This window comes from Neofelis nebulosa, chromosome 9 (genome assembly GCF_028018385.1).
Source record: "Neofelis nebulosa isolate mNeoNeb1 chromosome 9, mNeoNeb1.pri, whole genome shotgun sequence".
Classification (NCBI taxonomy): Eukaryota; Metazoa; Chordata; class Mammalia; order Carnivora; family Felidae; genus Neofelis; species Neofelis nebulosa.
Window position 1 is genome coordinate 12,314,224 of NC_080790.1, and position 16,706 is coordinate 12,330,929.

General features: G+C 50.4%; 1 protein-coding gene across 3 annotated transcripts in view; it reads left to right on the forward strand.

Moving 5' to 3' along the window:
• The window catches only part of LOC131484388 (uncharacterized), a 52,797-nt gene that overhangs the window by 14,343 nt on the left and 21,748 nt on the right, over positions 1-16,706 (forward strand). The window contains exon 3 of one of the 3 annotated variants that reach the window (XM_058682576.1): positions 14,305-14,514. The exons of the other annotated variants lie outside the window; for them this stretch is intronic. Coding sequence (XP_058538559.1) covers positions 14,305-14,457 — 153 coding nt within the window. The 3' untranslated portion in view covers positions 14,458-14,514. Of the gene's footprint in view, positions 1-14,304; positions 14,515-16,706 lie in introns of those variants that run through there. 3 annotated transcript variants of the gene reach the window in all.

Sequence of the window (16,706 nt, forward strand, 5' to 3'; positions counted from 1 at the left end):
ATGAAGAAGTGGGGTCAGGGCACCTGGGTGGCTCAGTCGGTTGAGCGTCCGATTCTTGATTTCGGCTCAGGTGGCGATCTTGGGTGAGTTCGAGCCCCACAGCAGGCTCCTCGCCTACAGTGTGGGGCCTGCTTGGGATTCTCTCTCTCTGCCTCTCTCATTCTCTCTCAAAATAAATAAATACGCTTAAAAAAAAAAAAAAGAAACGGGGTCTAGTTCCCCACCTCCTGAATCTAGGCTTGCTTTGTGATTTGCTTTGACCAATAAAATATAGTAAAAGTCAAATATGCAGGTTCTGAGCTTAGGCTTCAAAGGGCCCATGTGCTTCCACTTACTATCTTTGGAGTCCTGTCTCCACTGAGAGAAAAAGCCCAGGTCAGCCTGCCGGAGGTTAAGAGGCCGCGTGGAACAGAGATAAGTTGTGTCAACTGAGGCCTCTCTAGACCAGTTAAGCCCGCATCACCCCGGCAGATAACCAGAGACACATGAGTGACGCGGCTAAAAACAACCAGTCGCCGCCCCTGAGACAATTCATTGACTTGTGATTTTAAGTCACTAAGTTTTGGAGTTGTTTGTTATGCAGTAAGAGCTAACCGATACATGGGCTCCCAAGAGTGCGGAATCTAGCAAAGCGAAGACGTACACGCTTGGAATGGAAGCAAATGGTGGAGCATCAGTGAATCGTGCAGGAAGCCACATCTGAAAGATTTTCAAGGCGGAGGCACACCCCGTGGACTGATTTTCCATGGAATCTTCCAATGGGAGACGAAACTTGAGCTGGGCATCGAAACACAAGCAATGTTTCAGACAGATTCTGTGTCTCCCTCTCTCTCTGCCCGTCCCCCGTTCATGCTCTGTCTCTCCCTGTCTCAAAAATAAATAAACGTTAAAAAAAAAAATGGTTTTAAGTCACACTTTTCATGGCAAATATTAGAAATAAATAAATAAAATAGAAATAAAATCACACTTTGAAGACAGTGTAATAAATGAGAAAGTATTTGCTTTAGAAGAGAAAGTGAAAAAAGCCACACGAAACTATACCTGGAGTTGTCACCAGGGTGGCCAAATATTTAGAGAAGTGGTTATGTAACTTAACACAGTTTAAGACAAAGAGGTCCGGCACAATGGGTGACAAGTTTGAAGTCACCACTACCTTCTGTTTCACTCCGTAAGTATTTTTTGTTTGGCCTGTAACGGAGTCCTGTCCATCTAATTAGACATAGTAACATCATATGTATATATTTTATTTTATTTTATTTTATTTATTTATTTATTTATTTTTTATTTATATAGTTTTAAAATTTTTATTTATTTTTGAGAGAGAGAGAGAGAGAGAGAGAGAGCGCACACAAGCGGGGTCGGGCCAGAGAGAGAGGGAGACAGAGGATCTGAAGCAGACTGATAACAGAGATCCCGATGTGGGGTTCGAACTCAAGAGCCATGAGACTATGCATGACCTGAACCGAAGCCGGATGCTAATCCACTGAGCCACTCAGGCGCCCCCACGCAAGTGTATATTTTAAAACAAGTAAATTGCCGCAAATATTTTTCTAAGGAGAACATCGATGTATAGTTATTGAAGAAACTTTGGGATTTATAAAGAAAAATTTCTCACCTAAGCTGTAATCCCATCAGCAGAGATACAGTCACTGTTTTTGCTTTGGTGTATTTCTTTCCAGTCTTTTAAAATACATGTTTGCACAGCTGATATCAAGTGGTAGGTATAGTTTCGTGTGGATTTTTTCACTTTCTCTTTTAAAACAAATATTTTGTCATTTATTACACTGTCTTCAAAGTGTGATTTTATTCTTATTTTATTTATTCATTTTTAATGTTAGCTATGAAGTGTGATTTAAAAAAAAATTTTTTTTAAATATTTATTTATTTTTGAGACAGGGAGAGACAGAGCATGAATGGGGGAGGGTCAGAGAGAAAGGGAGACACAGAATCTGAAACAGGCTCCAGGCTCTGAGCTGTCAGCACAGAGCCCGACGCGGGGCTCGAACTCACGGACCGTGAGATCATGACCTGAGCCGAAGTCGGATGCTTAACCGACTGAGCCACCCAGGTGCCTCATAAAGTCTGATTTTAAATGGCTTCTTAGATTTCACCTTCTGAAAGAACCATTGTTTCTTTAATTTCCCCCACTTTGCTGGGCATTTATATTATTTACCGTTTTGCTGTATTGTAAGTAGCTCCATGAGCTACTATACATATAAAACATTCTATATAAAATTCTATATAAAACATTTTGATTATTTCCTTAAGAGTCCTTGCTAGAAGTGGGCCAAAGTGTACCCATTCTTAAAGGGGACTTGGTTTGTATTGCCAAATGTCTTCTTTTCCCAGAAAGTGGGTTCTAATTTTTTCTCCTTCACAAACGAAGGATACTGCTCGTTCCATGGTCTCTTTCCTGCGTCGAGCATCATCCCACATATACCATTTTGCTAGTTTAATAAACGCCAATCGGTAACCCATTGCAGCTCTAATTAACATTTCCTGAAGTTTGAGATAGATTGCACATTTCTCATGCAGTTATTGGCTCTTTGTTTCCCTTTTCCCGCAAACTGACTGCTCATGGTCTGGAGAATTGATATTGACATCAAAGTCCTTTTGTGGTTGTCCAGCTGCTCCTTGCCTCCCACGAGATTCGGGCTGTGCAGTAGGAAAGCTGTCATCTCCTATAAAAATGTCTATAGGATGGGCTGCCACACACGGCCACTGCTGCAGCTGTCACCTGGGTGGCATTGCCAGGGAGCTGAGACACAGCCCTTTCTACAGGATGACTTGGAATCGCAAACCTGAGGCTCCGTTGTGTGCGTTTGTCTCCGGGGTCCTGCACTCGATAGCACTTCCGCCCCGGGGGTTGTGCGCTCCAAATCGTAGCAGCACGTCGAGAGCTTTCAATGTCCCAGTGATCCAAGGACCTGCTGTGGCCAGGAGGGAAGTGGACGCCATAAGGCTGTGCTGCTTGGGTGGTTTCAAGGCCACCGTAGGCTGCTTGGCCTGAACTGTCCCCTTTCATCTCTGGCTCCATGGTGTCAGATGCTGAAAGCTCTGGGAGAGAGCTTTCGAGCCTCATTACCCACCCGGAGTACCATGCAATTCCTCAGTAAGCCACCTGTTCTTGTCAAAAGAAGACCCGGCCTTGCGTGTACTTACTGGAGGCGATACATCTATTGCGGGTCGGACAGACAGAGAGCTTGGTAACGTGAGTGAAGATCACACAGACATTTGCTTTTCGCTGTTCTGTACCCCACGGCATTTGGGACCCCCTTTTATTACAGCATTTATCACTCTGTGGTGTAATTATCCATTTACTCAAATGCTTCTGCCTCTAGAGTTTGAGCTCTGCGTGGGGATGGACAGCATGTCACGAATCCCTGTATCTCCAATGCTCCTCCGCACAGGGTGCTGGCACACAGTACCTGCTCAGTGGACATTTGCTGAATCAAAGGAATGCTGTCATCTGGACCGTGAGGAAAAGGAACCCTTATACGACTTTGTACGAGTATGTTATTTGTTCACGAAGTTCTCAAAAGCAGGTAGTGATGGAACAGCTTTCGTGCCATGATTGCTGCCGACTCTGCCCAGAGCTCTGTCTTGGGCATGGCCTGCACTCCTCGGCCAAAAGGCTGCTGCTACCAAGGGGCCGTGACAGTGTCTAGCAGTGGGAAAAGGAGACTGGGGTTAACTGATACTTGCCCAGCCCTTAAAACCAGCGATTTTTTTTTTTTTTTTAAATCTGGTGTGGTGTCACGGATTCAATTATGCTGCTTAGAAAGATATATAGGGGCAGCTGGGTGGCTCCGTGGGTTAAGCGCCCGACTTCGGCTCAGGTCATGATCTCACGGTTCGCGGGTTCGAGCCCCGCGTCGGGCTCTGTGCTGACCGCTCGGGCCCCGGAGGCTGTTTCAGATTCTGTGTCTCCCTCTCTATCTGCGTCTCCCCCAGTCGTGCTCTGCCTCCGTCTCAAAAATAAAGAAACATTAAAAAAATTTTAAAAAAAGAAAGAAAGATATATGGAAGCCTTTAGCCCCAATATGTTAGAATGTGGCCTTATTTGGAAATAGAGTCACTACACATGTCATTAAGTAAGTAGGGTAGGTCCCTATTCCATATATGACTGGTATCTTTAACATTTTTTTCTTTTATTTGAGAGAGAGAGAGAGAGAGAGAGAGAGAGAGAGAGAGAGAGAGAGATTGAGAGAGAATCTTAAGCAGGTTCCATGCTCAGGGTGGAGCCCCATGCAGGACTTGATCCCACAACCCTGGGATCGTGACCTGAGCTGAAATCAAGAGTCCGACGCTTAACCGACTGAGCCACCCGGGAGCCCCTCTGACAGGTTCTTTATGAGAAGAGGGAAGTGTGGACATAGAAACACACAGAGCAGGTGGCCATGGAAGACAGAGGTAGAGACTGGAGTTTCACTGCTAAAACCAGTTTCACTGCTAGTTCACTGGGATTAGCAGAAGCTGAAAAAAGCAAAGAAGGGTCCTCTGCTAGAGGCTTCAGAGGGAGCATGGCCAGCTGGCACCTTGATTTTGGACTTCTGGCCTCCAGAACCGAGACGGTAATTTCTGCCTTTCTAAGGCAACGAGTACCGAGTCTGTGGCACTGGGTTCAGCAGCCCTCGGAGGCTGTCACACACGGTGTGGCCCAGCCCACCCTCGGGAGGCAGTGAGGTTCCTTGTGAGCACCTGCACACGTACACACACGCTCCAACTCTCTTCTCCAGTGCTGACCTAGTTTCTGAGAAATGATCAATAAACCCCGGGCGTGTCTGCAGCCTGCGACTCGTCTGTATCTACCCCGGAGTTGCATTTTATTTCCCTTCTGTGGGTCAGACTGAGAGCTGGTTTTGAAGCCAGAGCTTTATTTTTATCATCCAACTCAGTGTGTGGGAGCCTGGGATTGTCCCTGCCGCGCTGGTTTTGCGTAGGCCACTGGGGGGATTTCTTAGGCTTCTCGAAGGCAGAGGTCCCAGCCAGCCTTTGCCTCTTAGCACCCTGACAAGAAGGGAACTAGAACCTGAAGTCCTGGATATTGGGTCCCATTCTGTTCCATACGGGGCTTTGGACAAGTAACTCCTCTCTGGACCTCAGGCTCTCTCTCCATGGACACAACTGGTCACAATCTGTGCCCGCCAAATATTCTAGCGGCTACGTCCCAATGGGGGACAGTCCCTCCAGTGTGTCCAGGGAAGGCAGGAATACCTGGACCCAGGTACAGAGGCCTGAGACAGGGGCGAGCAAAGCATCTGGTCGCACACAGAAATCGTGATAAGAAACCAGGCACTTCATTTCTTGGTGAAATTTCTTCTGCTTAAGGGACATGCTTAGGATCACAGGACCTGGCTTGAGTTCCAATTTGAACACCATCAGGCAGTGCAGCCTGGCGGTAATGCCCTCGACCTCTCTGAGCCCTGTTTTGCTCACCTGGGAAATATAGGTAGTAATGAACACCCAGCGGGGCTGTGGTGAATTCAGATGAGACAAGGGCACGAGCGTGCCTGGCAACCCTGAAGCCTTTAGAGGCCAGAGAAGGTGGTTCTTCTGTGTTTTCTTCTCTTCTGTGTCCCCTTCCCCCATCGGCAGAGCCTCTAATGGCTTTGGCATCTCTGTGGTCCATTTCCTGGAGGGTGTCAATTATTTAGTGGATGAACACATCTGCCAGCAGGCCCAGGGAGCCACCTACAAGCGTGCCCCGGGCCCGCTCCCTGCTCTCCGGAGGCCGCCTCTCGCCCGTGGCGACCTCCGTGATGGGGACTTCACGCTGCCTGCTGGGGCTGTCCCCAGGCTTGCTTTCCTGGCCTGGCCGGTTGCCCTCTGAGCCACGGGTCCCTCCCTTAGAAGGAAGTTTGGCCTCTTAATGGCCATGAATAATCGATGAGCTCTTAGAGAAGGGTTCTGATGAGAAACACTCCTTCCCATTAGTGACCCTGGCATAACCCCTCAGATGCCCCCTCTGCACACCGCCCCTGCCCCTGCGCACAGCTGCTGGGAGCAGGGTTTGTTTTGCGTGTGGATGGGCGGGCGAAAGGAAGCTCTGAGAGCAGTCAGGAGGCTCCCCCCATGAGGGAGAGGCCACAGCGGCCTGTCCACCCACCCGAGGACAGTGCAGGGCAGTTTTCCAGCAGGGAAATGTGTGCAAATATCGGACTGCAGTTGTCCTTGACCTTGGGGGGAGGGAAGGACAGTACATGGAGCGGGTTCTTTGGGGGTGATTCAGGAAGCTGTTGAGGCTCGTCCCAGAGAACTGCACACACGACGGACACCTGGCAAGCCGTCTTGGTTGGTCCCCAGGGGATCCTTGGCCTCCCTGCCGGTGGCCTCTCAAACTGGGTGAGCCCAGGTTCTGAATTCAGCTGGCTCTCTCCCCTTCTCCACCTTCACCCTTCACGTGCCTTCGGCCCCCCAAGGTGAGATTAGGCCCCGTCCATCTGGCCTTCTCTTCTCTGGGACCTGTCATGCTCTGTCTTACAGAGTGACCGCTGGTCTTCTCCCCACCGCATCCCAGGTGCTCAGCACGACGATTGGCACATAGTGGATCCTCAGCAAATGTTACGTCGGGCAAGTCGCATAACCTTTCAGCCTGCTGTTACTCATGAGAGGGCTGATGGGAATCCACTTTCTAAGCTGTAAGTAGGTGATAAACTGGATTTCCATTTATCCTGTCATTATTTAGGTGTTCAGGAATGTGGTTATATTTTTTTCTGGCCTCCTAAGCTCGGGGGCGTATGGGTCAGAGCTGACTTGTTGGATCCTATCCCCAAGATGAAGACACTAAAAAGGTTCCGTCAAGGCACTTACCAATTGGGTGATTCTGGCTTCTTTCCAGGAGCAGGAGAGCAGAGGTACTATAGTGATATAGCGTCTCACCAATCAGGGCAGGATTAAACAATGGATAAAGGAGATTGAAGAAGTTTGTCAGGTGGACTTATAATTTACCAAAGATTTGGGGCAGCAATTTAAGGATTTAAGCTGCCCTGGGGGCAGAGCAGGGGACAGAAATGAGAAAGGGGGGGGGGGGTCACTCCTTGTTAACCATCTACCAGGAGCCAAAATGGCGGTGGGCACTTTATTTTAATCAAGTTATTCGTTTCTCATACGGCCCCCAGCATGAAGTACTTTCAATATTTGTTTATGGAAGATGAAACTGAGGCTCACAGCGGTCACACAGCCTGCCTGAGTTCACACAGGGTGCGGGAGAGGCTGGGGCAGGGGTTCCATTTTAGCAGGTGAGACGGGCTGAGCATGTGCGCGTCATTTGAAAGGCCTTAGCCACGGGCTCCCAGCGCGGTCCCCTTTGGATAGGCGAGGAAGGGGATGCTCAGAGAGGTAAAGTGACTTACTCAAGATCACATGTGCAGAGAATGCCTGGATGGCTGAGAGGCAATGTGGTGGCAGGGCTGAATGTTAAATGGAATCCCAACCCAGCTCTCCCTTGACCTGTGAGGGCTTGAGGGTAGCTTAGTTGGGGGGGGGGGGGGAGTAGGGGCTGGAGCTGGGGGTGGGTGGTGTGGGGCTGTTCCTTGATATAAGGCTAATGTCCTAGGGAGCAAATTGGCATCAAAGTAATGTCTCCTGTAGGAACATTTTTGAATCTCAAAGCACTCTTGTATCCATGATCTCCTTTAAGCCTCCAAATAGCCCTGCAGCAGCATAGGTCCTTTTAGGCCCATTTTGCAGATGAGGAAACTGAGGGTCCACAATTTTGTGTGACCTGCCTGGGATCACACTGCGAGTGGGTCGCGGACCTGGGGTCCCCACCTACCCAGCTTCTGGTTGTTTACCCTCAAGGTCATCCCTTGTCCATCCACGTCAGCAACCTTGGTTGTCCTTTGACTTCTAGCGGGCGCCGCGCACGTTTTTCCCAGGTGGAGGGGCTACCCCTTCTCTTTGGAAACTCGGCTGACAAGGGAGAAATCTTCCCTGGCAAACTCGGAGACTTGCTCAGAGTTCCGCAACGGGAACGCCCATTCGCTCGGTGCTCACGGGGAGCCCGCGGGACCTCGGCTGGCTGCTCTGTGTCTGGATGACGGTATCTGGAGAAGTCTGGTTAGCTCCCTGCATCGCGCCAGGACGTGGCGTCAGCCAGTCACGGAGAGAAAAACACTTGTCCCTCACGCAGTCTGTAAGCTGTCTTGAAACCCGATCTCACAACTGCACAGCCCGTTTCTGTTTCTGTCGTATCTCTTCTCACTTTCTTTTCCCTGCTCGATCCAACGGGAGTAAGTGCTGACTATAAGTGACTAATAGATTCTCCTGCCTTTTCATTCAATCTTGTCATGATTTGCCAGTGAGACTCTGCTTTTGGTATTGATATGAGGCATGTCACAGAGGCTTGGAAGCCTTCAGAGGCGGGAGGCTGACTGATGGGACCACAGAACGCACAGAGCTGTGCACCTGCCGAGCGACTGAGGCTCCGAGCCTCTGCCCACGGTCCCGTGAGTAGCCCTGCAGGGACACGGCAAGGCAGCATCTGGGCGTCTCCATATTCTCACGGTTGGCACGACACCATCTCTGCTCGATGCTGTGTTTCGCCATGGCCCACATCTCCTTTCTTGCCCCTCCGAGTCCTCTTTCCCGCCTCGGGTCAGGACTTCGTCAGCTCTCGCTGTCGGCACGTGCATATCGGTCTTTTCTCCCCCTCGCCTACCCCACCACCTGGCTTCCGGAAAGCCGCTCCCGAGCCACCGAGTGACCCTACCAGCCTCCTGCTTCTGGGCGGAGCATTCGAAGCTTCTCACTAGGCCCCTGCTGGCCTTCCCAGCCTTAAAATAGCACCTAACATTTGCAAGATTAATGCGCTTTATGAAAGAAGACTTCACATATGTTAACCCCAGCAGCTTATCACACTTCTTGTTCTCCAGCCAATCGGTCTAGGCACTGCTCTCTGAAAAATCTTTCATGTGTTCCAGACTCGTGGCATTTCTTCCTGAGCTTTCTTCTGCCTGGAATGTATTTTTCCTCTGTTCATATTTTCTTCTTCCTCCGATGCCCTTCCTGAAAACCATCTCCCGCAGGAAGCGCTCCGTGATCTCTCCAAGCTTTCAGGGGTGAGGATCTGTGTCCAAGGCTTTACTGTCCCTCCCAAGATTCAGAAAAGTTTATTTAAAAAAACACACCCACTAAATGACACTGAATTAATTAATTACGATCAATCAATAGACACCATTGCCTTCTGAATGAATGCCAGTGGATTGAATTATTATTATTAGCCCAAGACTATAACATACGATGGAAAGAAAGGGATTGCTTTCTGGAAAAAAAAAGAGGACAGTAAGAGATGTGCCCACTTGGGTGGACGCCTCGTGAAGTCAAGGGGCGGGGGCGTGCACAGTTTCTATTTGGACCAAGGGTTTCCAGAGGCAGGGCGAAGGCTCCGCACTCTACGGGACCAGCCCTACCTCTCCCCCAAGAACCTTCCAGGATACCCATTAGCCCACATCTTTCCCCCATTTAAAACACATAGCAGTACTCAGCGTACCTAGCGGCAGCAGAGGGGGCCCTGGAATAATAATGGGGAGAGTTGAAATAATGGCCACCAAAGGGTAGCCGTATGTTACACTCGCTATGTGTTTTGCTCCTCTGTGATCTGTTTTCTTTTCCACTTTCTTGTTAATCACAGGGACTGACCTATCTTTGCATCATACGTACCAGCGATGACGATACTCAAAAGATACAGAAAGCAGTGGGAGAAGAGGAAAGATGAGGAGTGGGGAATGTGGGGAGTGTTGGCACACATGCACAAACATGTGCATGCACGCCCATGTCTGCACACGTGCGTGCACACACACACGCACACACGCTCCCGACCATTACCCTGCCGTCACCTCAGGAGACCACGCTGCCAAGCGGGGGAAAACAGGGAAAATGAAACCCTGCAATGAAGCAGAAAGGCCAGGCTGGGCCCCTGGGCTTTGTGCACAGTGTGCTGCTCGGGGCGAAGACTTTAAGGGTGAGATCGAGGCAAACCACTCACCGGACGCAGACCCCTTTCCGGAGCGGGGCTCTCTTCCCGGCCGGTGTCCATGCCTCGGACCTGCAAGCTCAGCGTGCCTCTCTGTCGGTTAACCGGCTTCTGCCCGCTCGGAGCGGGCAGCAACATCTCGCTGGTCTCCAGAACCCTGCGCTGGGCAGACCGTGTGCTGGCTCCCGAGGTCCCAGGGACACCTGAGAGGAGACTCCGGGCACCTGCAGGCGGGAACATGAAAGGCAAACCCTCCAGAAAGGCATTCTGTCCTGGTCGTGCCCACAGGTCTTGTCTGAGCCTCTGCTCAGAACAGAGCGCAGGCAGGGTTGGTGGGTCCCGGGCCACTGGCCTCAGCTCGCTTGTGTCGGGGGGACCCTTCTCTCTCTGTCTTCACAGACCTACCTCGTTCAGGTCTCTGCCGAGCGTCGCCTCCTCAGGAGCCCTTCCTGACCCTCCGTCTCCAGGATCTCCCCTCCCCTTACCTTACGTAAAAATGTTGAAAAACTATCTCCATAATTGACAACGTCCTCAGCATCAGAACAAAAGTGTCGCGATGTCGCGGCTTCTGCTTGTTTTGCTCCTGGATGGGTCCCCAGAACTCGCGGCGGCAATGACATTTGGTGCATCCGGGATGGCAGATAATTATTCCGTGTTGTAACTTACACTTTCTGCATCTAATTCTCAAGACAAAGTAGGGTATGGGGGGCACTAACGCCTTGTTATAGAGGAGAGGAATTGGAGGCTCAGTGCCGTTAAGTCACCTGCTCAAGTCACCTGCCTAAGTCATCATCAGTCACACAGCTGACACTCAGGTGAGCGGATAAAAGTGGTCGGATTAAATGCCCAAATTCCCTAGAGAAGAAGGCCTTCTGAAGGCGATCTGGTTTCTGGAGTGGAGGTAGATAGAGTGATGGGGAAGAAATTCTGGGTGGGAGGGGCCTGGGAGAGAGGGGAGGAAGACAGTGTCCCTCACTCTGAGGGTGACGAGCTGGGGCCTGGAGACACCGGAACCGGCTAGACTGATCCTTCCCCCAACTCCCTGTGCCGCCTTGGTCCGTCCTTTTCCTCGCAGGGCCTCCGGTTCCTTATCAATACAAGGAGAAGATGGGATTAGATTCGTTGTTCTCAGAGAGTGTTTTTGAGGCCGCAGGAGGAAGTGGGGGTTCTCAGCACCCCTGCATGTGAGGACCACTGCCTGAGCTGAAAAGGGATGTTCGCACAAGAGGAATGGCCTCAGGGATGGGGGGCGGGGGTGCTGGGCCGTGAGGCCAGGGGATCCGAGCACCAGTCCAGTGAGGCCTGTCACTGACGGTGAGGCTGGGAGTCCTTACTTGGCTTGTCCTCAGTTTTCTCTTCTGCGACATAGAGCTGACCATCCCCGGCCCCAGGGTGAATGTGCTGGGGAACGGGGAGGGCTGGGCGCTCAGAGGCAGGCGTAGCGCAGGGCCGCTGTGAGGGGGTGGCTGGACAGACATGGCCTGGCCGAGAGGGCTCAGAGGACCAAGGGCCCGCAGTGTGTCTGTGGAGGGATCCCATGGATTAGTCCTCCCGCCTGTAAAATGGGCCACATCAGACAGACCTCAATCTAACCCAGTGGGGTGACACAGAGCCCCCACGGCCTCAGATGTAAAAGGGCGATGATAAAGATAACAGCCACCACTCATAAGGTTGTGGCCCACACCTATTTAACCATGCTGTGTATGGTTAGGAACTGTCTGTCTGTCTGTCTATGTTTTCTGCTTACCCTCCTACCACTCTGATGAATTCGGAGCTAGTACGTTTCCATTTTACAAATGGGGAAACTGAGTCACAGAGAGGTGAAGTGACTTGACACACCCCTAGGGAGGGGTGGGCTGGGATTCAGACTAGCCTGGTGCTGTCACACCTGGACCTGTGGGAGGTGAAAGGAGATAAGCCCCCGAGCACTGTTGGGGCTCCTACATCTGGCCGCCTTTCTGCTGCTGCTGCTGTTCCTGCTGATTTTGCTGGGGCGACAAGGCTCATGTCAGACAAGTGTGCATCCCTAAAGGCATAGATGGTGACCTGACTTCCCAAATTATGTTCTGTCTTCTCTCAGACCATTTTTCACGCTGATGTCTTTCTTTGTTGCTTTGGGAAAATCGTAATTCTTTTGAAAGAGATGGGTCAGAAAATTTAGTGTCGACTTCGACGTGGCCTTTCCTAGATGGCATCTGGAAACCCAGCGAAAGGGAGAAAACGTGAGCAGGCACGGCAGCGGCCACGTTGCCTGGCCTGCTGTGTGCACGTGGCCGGCCACTATGAAGTCCGCGTGTCTGCACACAGGACCTTCTGAGTACAAGTACAGGCGGGTGGATGTTCCATTTCTCCTTCGTTGCTTCCCTGGCTCACCCTTCACGGGGAAGGGTCTTTAGCGTGGTGGCTCACCAGTACGATTCGGTGAAAAGGTTTCAAAATTATGGAAAAGAAATTCTAGGTGCTTCTCTCTGAAGGATCTGGAATCTTGGAGCCCACTCTCGGGACTGGGACCAAACAAGTGAGGCAGCTGGGGCACACTTAGTTACTAGCTCTCCCGAGAGTGACGTCTCCTTGAACTTGTGCCCTACGTGCCTCTCTGGCCTCACCCCAGTTCCCGGCCGGGGGTTCCAGTGCCTGCTGGCTATGGGGAGCTGGGGTCACCTCTCAGGATGGAGTCAACACTGATCTTTGTGGCTTGACTGAAGAGAGATCCAGGAGGTGGTCCTTGGCCAGGGATGACAGAAGGGCCAAGTCACAAGAGGCTGTCTCTGTGTGGACCATTGGGTGACTCAGCGGGCAGGCCACTGTTTATGAGACTCTGGGCTCTTTGGCTTCGGATCAGCCAATAAATCTTCCTGGCAATGTTATGTCTGCATCAGCTTTCAGACTCTGCGGGACATCCTGGAAAGGTCATCCCCAAATATGAAAAGAAACAAAATGAAATTTAAAAAATGAAATTAAAAAAAAATCCGAGCCACGTTTGCCCCAGCAGACCAGCTTTGGCTCTGTATAGGCTCTGTATAGGCCGGGTGCTTCTGCAGGACGGGGGTCTTCAAACTCTGCATCATTTATTGACTTCATGGGAGCCCCACGGGGGGAGGGGATGAGAGAGAGGAAAAGAAGGTAAAACTTTGGGCTCCAACTCCTGAGCAAACCTGAGTTTAGTTTTAATAAGTTGTATCGGTTAAAATCAGAATATTGGATTGAATTTTTCATACGTCAAGAAAACAGGTTGAAAGTCACTGTCTTAAGAGATATCTTATTGGGGCGCCCGGGTGGCTCAGTCGGTTAAGCGGCCGGCTTCAGCTCAGGTCATGATCTCACAGTTCGTGAGTTCGAGCCCCGCGTCAGGCTCTGTGCTGATAGCTTGGAGCTTGGAGCCTGGAGCCTGTTTCGGATTCTCTGTCTCCCTCTCTCTCTGTTCCTCCCCCGCTCGTACTCTGTCTCTCTCTCAAAAATAAACAAAGATTAAAAAAAAAATTTAAGATATATCTTATTAATTCCTTTTGAGGACACTTCTTGGCTTAAAAATCACCTATTTCCCCTTGATTCCTACCCCCCACCCCAGCCCATTGAGGACAAAGACATGAGATAGTTGAGGCCAGGCTGTCACAGGAAGATACTAGACTAAATGTTCGTGAGACAACAGGAGGGAAATAAACCCAGAAAAGCTTGTATTGAGGTAGCCTGGCAGCTAAGAGCCGGCTCATTTCCTAGTACAAATTCAAGGAGACACCCCTGAGCTCCCTACCTTGGCCACTGTCTCAGTGCCTTGCTAGGAGCTCTTCCGGACTCAAAATAAGGCGAAACCTGGAGAACTTTGAACTCAATGGAAAACAGTCCCCTCTGCTTTGCATGCAAGACTCGGATTCTGTGTCAGTGTCCCATGTGAGGCCCACCTCTGCTTACGGTAGATAACATGGGGATGTCCACTCTTTTCAGGACAGACCCTTCCTATCCTCAGGGGAATGGCCTTCGAGACCTCTACAGGGTGCTCCTCAGAATACAACCCGGCCACGTCCACTTGCAAGTAGCGTGTCTCTTTTACTAGTTAATCATCACCAGGGTGACCGTAAATTCTGGTTTTCCTGGGACGGTCTTATTTTACGCCTGTTGCCCTGGTGTAATTATTAATAGCGCTCTTTTCACTCCCAAAGTGTCTTATTTTGGGCGATAAATTATATGGTCACCCTAATTATCATTTTTACGATCAGAGTGCTTCCTGACCCTCAATGCCCGCCTGACAGTTACCCTTCCCCCGCCCCCCCCCCCCCCCTCCAGGAAGCCCTCCTCCTGCCACGCTAATTCGAGCTGATCTTCCCTTCCAGGAGAACTGCTTTGCTGCTTCTCGATCCCACCCTGCCATGCCTTTCCCTCCTCCACTCATCCAACCAGGGCCGTGTGCCCACCTACCACCACCCGGAGTATTCCAGGCCCTGGCAAAACAGGAGGAGCCAAATGCAGAGACAATAAGTGTATAGATATAGATTATGTTCCCTGAGGACTACGACTATGGAAAGGAGTAGAGCTGGGGTGGGGTGGGGGCGGAAAGTGATGGGAATGTGTGTGTCCTAGTTTTTTACGAGATGGGCAAAGCATTGCATAAGAAGACGGTATTTAAAAAAAAACTTTAATGTTTATTTTTGTTTTAATTTTTTAATGTTTATTTTTGAGAGAGAGAGGGAGAAAGAGAGAGACAGAGCGTGCGTGGGGGAGGGGCAGAGAGAGAGGGAGACGCAGAATCCGAAGCAGGCTCCAGGCTCTGAGCTGTCAGCACGGAACCCGGCGTGGGGCTCAAACTCATGAACCGCGAGATCGTGACCTGAGTCAAAGTCAGATGCTCAACTGACTGAGCCACTCAGGTGCCCCTAACGAGGTGATATTTGAACAGAGGCCTGAAGGGAGTGAGGGAGTGAGGGACCCCGGTGGGGAGAAAGCATTCGAGGCTAAAGGAGCCGAGTATGTAAAAAATCCTACAAAGGGAGGACTAGCAAGGATGGTTGTGTGTGGATGTCAATGCCAGGAGGGAAGAGTGCGTGTGGATTCGGAGTACCCGAGGGCCACTTTCTCTGTTCTCCCCATAGCCTGGCTTGACACGGAAGCTCACATCTTGATCACCTGGCTGGATGTGCGGCGGTTGGATCACAGGTTAGCGGTGGCTCTGGGTCAGAGTTTCAGGGGACAGCCTTGCCAGTGTGGTCAGACTGCTGACATTTTGTTATGGGCTTACTGAGGTTCCCAAACAGTCTAAACCCCAGGCCATCCCATCCCCCCGCCCCCGACAGTCACTGATAGCAGCAGACTCCGGAAAGAGTGCGTGGTACCTCTCTATAGTTCAGTCTGCTCCACGGAACTTGACCGGGGCACATCTCCGGGGAATGGCCTCTTCACCTGACACCATTCTGCAGCATTTCATGAGGCATCTACCAGACTGTGTGTCCAGAAGGTGAGGAGTGTGGCCTGCTCCTTCGGAGAGGACTCATATTACATGCTTGCTCCAGGCTACTGAATTTGGTCATATTGCATTCTTATTTTTAAGTGTATTTAAGTGGATCTTCTCCGGACAGTACAGGACAGATTTTGCAGCCAGACAGGGCTCATCAGCCCCCGGGGACCCTCAGTAGCAACCAGGCGGGGCTGACCAGTGTGAACTTCTGGGAAGGAACTAACCCCGGGCTTTGATTTGCTGTGCCTTCTTTTGCTTTTCTCCTAGATTAATTTTCCATCTTAGTAAACCAATTTGAATCTTTTTTGAAGGGTCCCGGGTCTCAAATGAATCCTTAACTAATAACTTTTTCAGACATCTTCATGTATAGGGTCATTTCACACACCCACTGCGTGAGAAAAGGCGTGTTAGGATCGCAGGAGGTGGGGAAATGACCAACAAGTGCTGAGGGGTCCCTGCCCTCCAGCCTCAGCCCCCATCCGTTTCTCATGGGTCAGATCGCAGCGAACGCCGGCATTCTATAGAAGGAAGAAACTGACCCCGAAAGTCCATCCTTCTAAAGGATTAATTATTGGCATAATTTACTTTGTTAATAATGGTGCTGGGCCTAGTACCTACGGAGAGGAAATAGGTTTTTAAAAAAGAAGATGGTTGGGTCATCGTTACTCCACTATGTCTGCGTTGGTGTCTTTGTCTTGAATGTAATTAAGAGCCTTAGTGTGAGTTTTTAAACGTCTGATCAACCATCCCCCACACTTTCACCCAACATGGCCACAAAGGGAGGTCGAGACTCATTCAAACCAGAACTTAGCAGCCTCATACAGTCCTATGCATGAGGGGGGAGGGAAGGGGCTTGGGGAGAGAATATATTGAGATCTGCCCTTTGATCGTGTTCAATGCGACTTTGCATTTACCTGAGGGATTAAAAGTTCTCATTGACCAAGGCTCCCGGCTTCCTACTCAGCCTTTGACGGGACAAGTGTTAATTGGACAATATAATGGGGACAATGTTAATTCCCCTCTTAGAGTTCCTTTTCTTGTTCAGTCAAATAGAAAGGCCCTTTTAAATGGCAGAGAGAGGAAGAAAGGAGCTGGTTTATAAGGGTAATAGACTGCACATCTTCCCCCTTGTCTCAGAACAAGTGCAATGGAGTCAGCATAAAGCAGGCCCTAAACAGCGAAAGAAAGGGAGCGATGTGGTGGTTTGCCTGGAATGTCACCCTGGATTAGGGATCGGGGAAATATGGTCAGTAGGCTGTGTCTGTTTTCGTAACAGTGAGGGGT